This window comes from Mirounga angustirostris, unplaced genomic scaffold (genome assembly GCF_029215605.1).
Source record: "Mirounga angustirostris isolate CCGP_5_RB_7025 unplaced genomic scaffold, mMirAng1.0.hap1 SCAF_11, whole genome shotgun sequence".
NCBI classification, from domain to species: domain Eukaryota; kingdom Metazoa; phylum Chordata; class Mammalia; order Carnivora; family Phocidae; genus Mirounga; species Mirounga angustirostris.
In genome coordinates, this window is record NW_026991719.1 from 86,077,658 (window position 1) to 86,085,623 (window position 7,966).

At 48.0% G+C, this 7,966-nt stretch overlaps 1 protein-coding gene across 1 annotated transcript; it reads right to left on the minus strand.

Annotated features, from left to right (window-relative positions):
* Positions 1–788: 788 nt before the first annotated feature.
* LOC123841980 (nucleosome assembly protein 1-like 1) lies at positions 789–3,983 on the minus strand. The gene is made up of 2 exons (XM_045871431.3): positions 2,068–3,983; positions 789–938 (listed from the first exon to the last, which is right to left on the minus strand). Exons 1-2 carry the CDS (start codon positions 3,981–3,983, stop codon positions 926–928), a joined length of 1,929 nt encoding a protein of 642 aa, XP_045727387.3. The 3' UTR covers positions 789–925.
* Between the last annotated feature and the right edge of the window lie 3,983 nt (positions 3,984–7,966).

The window sequence follows — 7,966 nt, forward strand, 5'->3', positions numbered from 1 at the left end:
ATATATATATATATATATATATCCAAAATCAATGTATGCTTGTTTTACATGGTTTGAAAACTCATATACATTGTGTCAGTGTTTGTATTCTTCTGGAATGAGCTTGTTCCCTTATCCAGTATTTTGCACTGCCACCAACCATAGTTTGTCCTTCTAGGAGGTCTTTCTCTGTGTCCCAGGTCTTGGAGAATTCCATTCTCATGCTCAGCTCAGACCTTACTGTCTACCTGAAACAGCAATGCTTCCCTGAATTAATGCTGCTCCTACCAAAGATGAAGCTTGGTTTCCCCTCATTCCTTGCTTGAAATGAATGGTTCTCAAACTTTATTGAGATTCAGAATCACATGGGGGGCGGGGAGGGGGGGGCTTCTAAACTATGACTGATGGCCCAGCACCAGAATTACCAATTCAGAAGGTATAGAGTGAGGCCTAAGGATTTGCATTTCTAACAAGTTCCCAGGTGATGCTGCTGCTGCTGGTGCATATCAGCCCAGTACAAACCAGCACCATCTGGTCTCCAGGTAAGCTAGGTCATTCGTCAGGTACTTCAAAAGAATGCAGTAGGGACAACTTCATCCTTCTTTATATAAATTGTTTGTAAGTTTTTAATGAATTGGAGGATGAATAAAAGAACCTAAAACAGGCTTACCAAATGGTTGAAAGTGATTCCTTTCAATAATAGGTGGGCCAAAACAAAAAGATACAAAGATAGATTAAATTCATTGTAATATATCTAAAAAATCTGCAGCTTAATCATTTTAAACAAACTTTTATTTTCAACTTCAAAATGCTGTCACATCTCTCAAATATATGATGAAATTGGAACAAAACCAGTGGTGATAAAATTTTGAAAGACAAATAAATATCAGAAAATCTCCATTCCTTGAAGAACAAATTCATTGTGGCTTTCTTCGTTCATGTCTTTCTATGCCTCCGAACTGTAGATGAAATAAGAGACAATTAACAAGTGAACTTGATTAAAATGCAATAGTGACTTTCTAAGTCTAAGAATAAGCAATCCTATTTACGTTTGAGCTAAAAGGAGAAATAATGTATCCCTCTTGTAACCCAGACCCCTGGGTAAAAGAGTGCTTTTGCATAATCTGATGTCCTCAATTCTGTGACACACCAAACTCAACTGCTATTTTTTTTTTAAAGATTTTATTTATTTATTCACTAGAGACACAGAGAGAGAGGCAGAGGGAGAAGCAGGCTCCCAAGGAGCAGGGAGCCCGATGCGGGACTCGATCCCAGGACCCAGGGATCATGACCTGAGCCGAAGGCAGACGCTCAACCATCTGAGCCACCCAGGCGCCCTCAACTGCTATTTGCCAAACCCAAAAGGTTAGTTTGTTTTGTTGTGAGGCAACATCCTGGTATTTAGGCATTTCTTTGATTTTAATACTCTGTGCTCTATCCATAAGCAACACTCCTTTACCTCCCAGACCCCAGGTTCCAATATCTGTAAAAGAAGAAAGTTAAAGAAAAGGACAAAATATGTTGGATATAGATTGAGTTAATTACCAATCCAGTGATAAACAATAATCTTACCATGACTATTTTTTTTTTTCTTTTCACTGCCCCCTGAAATATAAACATTTACAACTGAACAAATGGTTAGGCATCAATCATTTAATGTGGTCCTAAATAAAATTCTTACCATACCTGTGTTAGTCACATTCTCAGAGGAATTCTCTCCCACTTAGTATAAGAGACCGTATTTCTGTGGCTATATGATGAAAGCCCAGCTAGTGTTCATTTAAGTTCCTTTAGCTGGGTGTTCTGGTAACTGTGTTCTAAACAAACATTGGTCTCTGCTACCAGGGCTGACGCATTTCCCACCTGTTGAAGACTTACAGCTACAACTGAAAGGACTTGAAACTGTGAATGAAGTACATTTCAGAATATGCTGCATTCTATACCAATATACAAAATTAACATTAAACTGGCTCACAGAACTAAATTTTTGACATTGATTTTGTTATTTACTTCACTGAGAAAATTCAGAAGCATAATTGATTTTATGTCAGGCATGGCTGGATGATACATAAAGCTACACACAGATACCTGGGTTCTCTGGAACTGCTCTCTTCTGGGTCCAGATCTTTTTCAGGCCCCTTTTCAGGTTCTTCCTTTCTGATCACTTCTACTTTCTTTTCCTCACCTCCAGCTTCTCGGGCCTCATCATCAGAGCTTTCATACCTATATTTACTGGCTTCATTAGTGAAGAACAGTACGGACTTTGGGACCAGAACTTCACGGAAAAAATAGCCCAATTTATAATCGGTGGCGACATCGAGTACTCTGCCCTCAGGAGAATCAGGAGGGTAGAAGTAGGTGAAGAAAGAATAGCTGGGCATCTTCCTAGTGGTGGATACAACGCTTCTGTGGCCCTCACGTTTCTGCAGCTTGCTCATTTTCACGGTGACATTTTTCCCCTCTTTCCAGTAGATCTCACACCCTGTGCTGCTGATAATTTCTGGTCCTTTGGAGAAGAAGGGATCAGAATCATCTGGGTCTGATCGCATTTGGTATGTTTTTGTCAGGACTTCGTTGAAAAAGTATTCGTTTGACTTGAAGATAAATTCTATGGTGAAGCTCATTGGTTCCTCCAACCCTGGAAATTTAATTTTTACATCTTTCAAGTGCTCTAGTACAAGTTCATCATTTTTTCGGATCATCCTCCCAAGGATCTTCACATTTTTAAAAGCCGTCAACCAAAAGTGAGGTATGCCGTTTGTTTGCCCTTTTCCCGCAGGCTCTCTTTCCATTTCCCCCCACGCGCCTTCCTGGACACCTACTTGCCACCGACATTCACCTTCTGTGGGCTCGTGGGTTGCATTGACGATCGCAGATCTCTTCTCAAACAGAGGTTGGTAGAAGGTGGCATACTTTTTCTCTAGATCGTGAAAATCTCTGTAGAATTGAGCCTCTACTTGTGCATATTGGGCCTGGAGGTTTTTGAGAGCTTTGACCCGCAGCTTAACCGCTAAAGGCAAGTGCTGAGCACCGCCTGCCTTTGAGCTGGGTGCCCCAACAGGGGCTGCAAGGGCCTGAGGACTTGATGGCCACTCGCCAAGCTGGACCTTGTCCGGGGCACAGGCCCCAGCCTCCCAGGACTCGAAGGCATCGCCCAGGGCCTCACCCTCTTTGACCTGGGCCTCTGCTGTCGGTTCCTCTGCCTTTTGGGATGCAGCCTCCTCTGTTGGTTCCTGCGGCCCCCAGGGCGGGGTGCCCTCTGCCTGGTACTCGCCCACCCAGACCGCTGCTTCCTCTCTCGGGTGCTCCTGATCCTGGGGTGCTGGTCCTTCTGCTGGGTCTTCCACCTCTGGAGGCGCTGGTCCCTCTCCAGGGTCCTCGGGCTCCTGGGAGTGGCGCCTGACCACCACGCCGCCTGCGTGGGGCCGGACCAGGACATGGTCGTTATCATGGATACGGTGTAGAAGGGTATGGACCAGAGTCCTGAAGAGGGAACGAAACCGAGCCATGGGGGTCTCAGGAGCAGCCGCGGCAACTTCTGGGACTTCTGCGGGCTCTTGGCCATTGTCTTCCTCCTCTTCAGTCTCTTCCTCTTCCCCCTCATTCTCGTCCTCCTCTTCCAACTCAGACTCAGACTCGTCCTGGTTCCCAAACTCAAACTCGAACTCTGGCGACTGGTACTCATAGTCTTCCTCGTCCCCGAACTCAAACTCGAACTCCTCTTCCTCCTCTTCTCCCTCCTCTTCGTCGTCCTCCACCCCCTCCTCCTCCTCTTCCCCCTCCTCCTCCTTTCCTAGCAGCTTTACATGCCAGCTCTTCTCTGTGGCCTGGGCAGCATCCTGCCCACCCTCCTCCTCAGGATGGGCTCTGGAAACCCCTTCAGGAGCCAGGAAGGCGGTGCCCTCCTCAACTCCATCCACCCCTTCTGAGGAGGACACCGGGACCCCAAGGGGTCTGGGGTCCTGGCCACCTGGAATCAGACTTTGCTCCTCTGTGGCAGACATGGCAGGAGGGACTCGCCAGTCAGTGCCTCAACTGGAGCTTTGATCGGGCTGCAGCGACAACTGCCGTGAAGATGGCGGCCGCTGAAGTGACTGCCCCTGAGGGGAAGCTGTTGGCAGCAGGGCCCGTCGGGAGGCGGTGGGGGTGGCAGAGAAGATGGCTTCAGAGGGTACAACAGTCTGTGAAGGTGCCCGGGGAAGCCCCGCGACAGGAAGCGCAGACGGGCAGCCCAAGGAGCGGCCAACAAAGACTGCGCCTGAGGTGGCGGTGGACAAGGCTGGAAAGATTCGGTTGGGCTGGTGACGGGAGGTGGAACTTGGCAGGGTCAACAAAGGGCCACTTCCTCCACCATGAGCTCGAAGCTCATTTGCTGAGAAGCAATGATTGACATGCGTGTCGTCTAATGAGTGATCAAAGCCTCCTGTCTCCCTCAAGGCTTTAGTATCCTGGGTTACCCCTTAATCCCACGCAAGTACCTTCCTCTTAATTCTATGATGGCAAGCAAAACTATAGTGTCCCTGTATGGTGGCACCTTGGGCGTGCAAACTGTGTTTTCTTCCCCAATTTCTACCTCAGGGTGGTTCATGCCAGTAGAGACACAGTTACTTAAGAAGAAAACAAGGTGTGCAGATGAAATAGCAGCAATGGTGAAAGACCTCCTGTAAGCGAGAAAGAGAATTGGAATGTTTTAATGTACTCAAGCTCCTTAGAGAAGGAACATACTAAGTTGAAATGGATGCAGGGAGAACAGAGAATGGAAGAAGTTTTAAAATAGGAGGTGGGGGCGCCTGGGTGGCTCAGTTGGTTAAGCGACTGCCTTCGGCTCAGGTCATGATCCTGGAGTCCCAGGGTCGAGTCCCGCATCGGGCTCCCTGCTCGGCAGGGAGTCTGCTTCTCCCTCTGACCCTCCCCCCTCTCATGCTCTCTCTCTCTCTCTCATTCTCTCTCTCAAATAAATAAAATCTTAAAAAAATAATAAAATAAAATAAAATAAATAAAATAGGAGGTGGAAGGTGATTCATGAATGTGCCCCAATTCACTTCAAGCCTCCAAAGAATGAATCAAGAAAGAGAGCTACTTCTTTTAAAGAAAGGACTGGGCTAAGCACACACTATGGACTGAATTGTGTGCCCCGCCCAGATCCATACACTGAAGCCCTTACCCCCAGTGTGATGGTATTTGGAGATGGGGTCTTTGGTAGGTAATTAGGCTTTGATGGGTCCATGACAGTGAGTTCCACAAATTGGGATTGGTGCCTTTATCAGAAGAGATTAGAGAGCTTACTCCCCCTCTCCCCACCCCACCCTCACCCCCGACCCCTTTTGTGAAGACACAGAAAGAAGGCAGCTGTCTGCAGGCCAGGATGAGGGCTCTCACGAAGAACCTGATCAGCTAGCACCCCCCCGACCTTGGACTTGCCAGCCTCCAGAACCATGCGAAATAAGTGTCTGTTTTGTAAGCCACACAGTCTATGGCATTTTGTAAGGGCAGCATGGCAGACATTGAAAGAACAGGCTTCCTAGAACAATTTCTCAGTCAAGAGTCCAAGAGTTTTTGTTGTATCCAGCCCCACTTAGCCAAGACCTCATGGGTAAAGATTCTTAAGACTAAGAAGCAATCAACAGCTGTTGTTTTGTTTTACTAATTCCGTTTGCTGTTATCACTGGGCACAGAAGCAAGACCAGGTACTAGTTGTAACTTCAAGTTCAATACAACATGAGCTACGTCTCTTACTGGACACACACTCTCTTTGGATCTGGCAAACACTACAGTTTCAGGGATGGGAAGCACACCTTCCGCAAGTGTGCTACTAGAATAAGCATGAGAAGAGCTGTTGCAGCCACTCTGAGACAATATGGACCCCTACCCAAAATTTGGTTCAAATGTCAAGACTGGCAGCACCACACACACCACCAAGAGAATATGAAAAGTGTATTACTTACTTACATAATGTGGCTTTTGTCGGGCGGCGGGGGGGGGGGGGGGGGGCGGGGGAGAGCAGGGCAGACTTCCCAGGCAGCTCCAAAAACAGGCTTGAGAGGGACAGGAAAGGAGACTGGTTTGGGAGTTTTTTTGTGCTTAGTGGGTGGGGGCAACATGAGAGTTTCCATGTGCTGGCAGGGGCTTGTGTAGTTTGAACCCCACCCATCCAACGGCACCAAGGGAGAGAACACATGGGTGTTTTTATGAGCTCGCCCATATGTGGGGCACTGGGGTTGAGGGAGGCCTGAGGTTTAAAAACCCTCAGCAGTCAAACACCAAAGAGTGGAGCTGACACTTTGTTACAATTCATCCCTGACGTGTGACTGATGACCAAAACGGGCCACTTCTATTTCACTGAATTTGAAGTCATGGAAGTTAAGCCATTGTGGCACTCTATGAGTCCTGCAGCCTGAGGCCGGATAGGGAAGGGAACGGTCCCTTGGATGCTTGTTCATGAGCTCAGCATTGTGTATCCTGAAAAGTGAAGTGAATGCCTCGGTCACTACCAATAACGTCTGGAACTCCCAAGCAGATAAGGCGTGTCTTAGGCGAGGCCTTGTATTGTGGCTTTCGTATATGTAGAGTTACGTGTCACCTTGATTTATATTTTGGGAGCCTGTGGGGCAAGAGATTCCCGGAGTTCTTTATCCCAAACGGGACAATATTGGACAAGGAATTGCCATTGCTGCCACTGGCCCTATCAGACAGCCAGACCAATGCCAGTGACCTGATAGTCTTTAAAAATGTGCAGACTGAGCTGACTGCTGGCCAGCACATCCAGTGCTAAGGTAACTGCCTGAGGTTCAGTCAGTTGTGCTGACCCTTGGGTCCCATCTTATATTAGAGATGTCCTGGTTAAGGGCTGAGAGCTCCATCACAGGTGACCAGAGTGATGGTGACAATTCCGGTCATAAAGTGGAGGAACACCCATTACTCTTCCCTCAGGTGATCCCAAGGGGCTCCCGTGGTAGCCAAGGGGTCTCGAGAGAGGGATGTCATCCTCCAGTACCATGGCATCTGGCAAAGGAGTGGCAATGGTGAAGGCCAAGCCCTCCTGCAAGTGGGATATACTAGGGGGCCCAGGTTTGCCTCCATCTGTAACAAGGAGGCCTTGCCTTGGTGGCTTTCCTAAACTTGCGGGGGTGCTGCTACCTAAGCCAAGGCCTAATGGGCAACTGGCTACTGAGTGTCACAGGCCTGGGGCCCATGAGCACTTCTAAAGCCAGGAGAGATCAGTAGGCAGCCAGCAATTGCTGCTCTCATGTCTTATGTCATGGGGCCGAGGAGGGCTGTTACTTATACCAGAGTCCCATTAGCAACTTATGGTGATCACGGGAGGTCCTGAGATCCCAGGAGGCATGAGAGGAGGTTGCTAAAGCATCTACACTGAAGGACTCTCTGGTAGGCCCTAACAGGAGTGCCTGCTGTTTTGTAATTTGGACAGATTCTAGAGCCTTTTGTTGTAGGGGGCCCTTTCAAGGCAGGCCAGTTTTTAAACAGCACCATCAATGGGCTCAGCCAACACTGGCAAATGAGGAATTTCCCACTGGACCCACCAAAGGCCTAAAAGATGCTGGGTTTGTTCCAGCGCTGTGAGCGCCAAGAGGGTCAATAGCTGGTTCTTGACGGTGTCAGGGATGAAGCAGCCCTTGGTTTTTAGCAAACAATTTTCAGGAATTTAACCAAGGTGGCATGGTCTTGCCCTATGTGTGGGACAATTGCCTGTCCCCCTTTTGTAAGCCCCTTTGTGAGTATTTGCATGTCCTGAGGGTTTCAAATGCCTATCCTTGGAGGAAGAGGTCATCTATGTAATGTCATACCTGTGATCCTAGACAAATGTGGATGCAGTTACAATCTTGCCTGCAAAGATTGTGTACGATGGCAGGGCCCTTGAGGTACCCCGTGTGTAGCCAGGTAAATGTGTATTGTGTCCTTTCAGAAGTGAAGGCACACTGCAACTGAGGCGCTGTTGATATACAGGCACTGAACAGAACACATCAGC

Excerpts from the sequence above, each read along its gene's own strand:
- LOC123841980 (XM_045871431.3), bottom strand. The coding sequence starts at position 3,983 with ATGTCTGCCACAGAGGAGCAAAGTCTGATTCCAGGTGGCCAGGACCCC.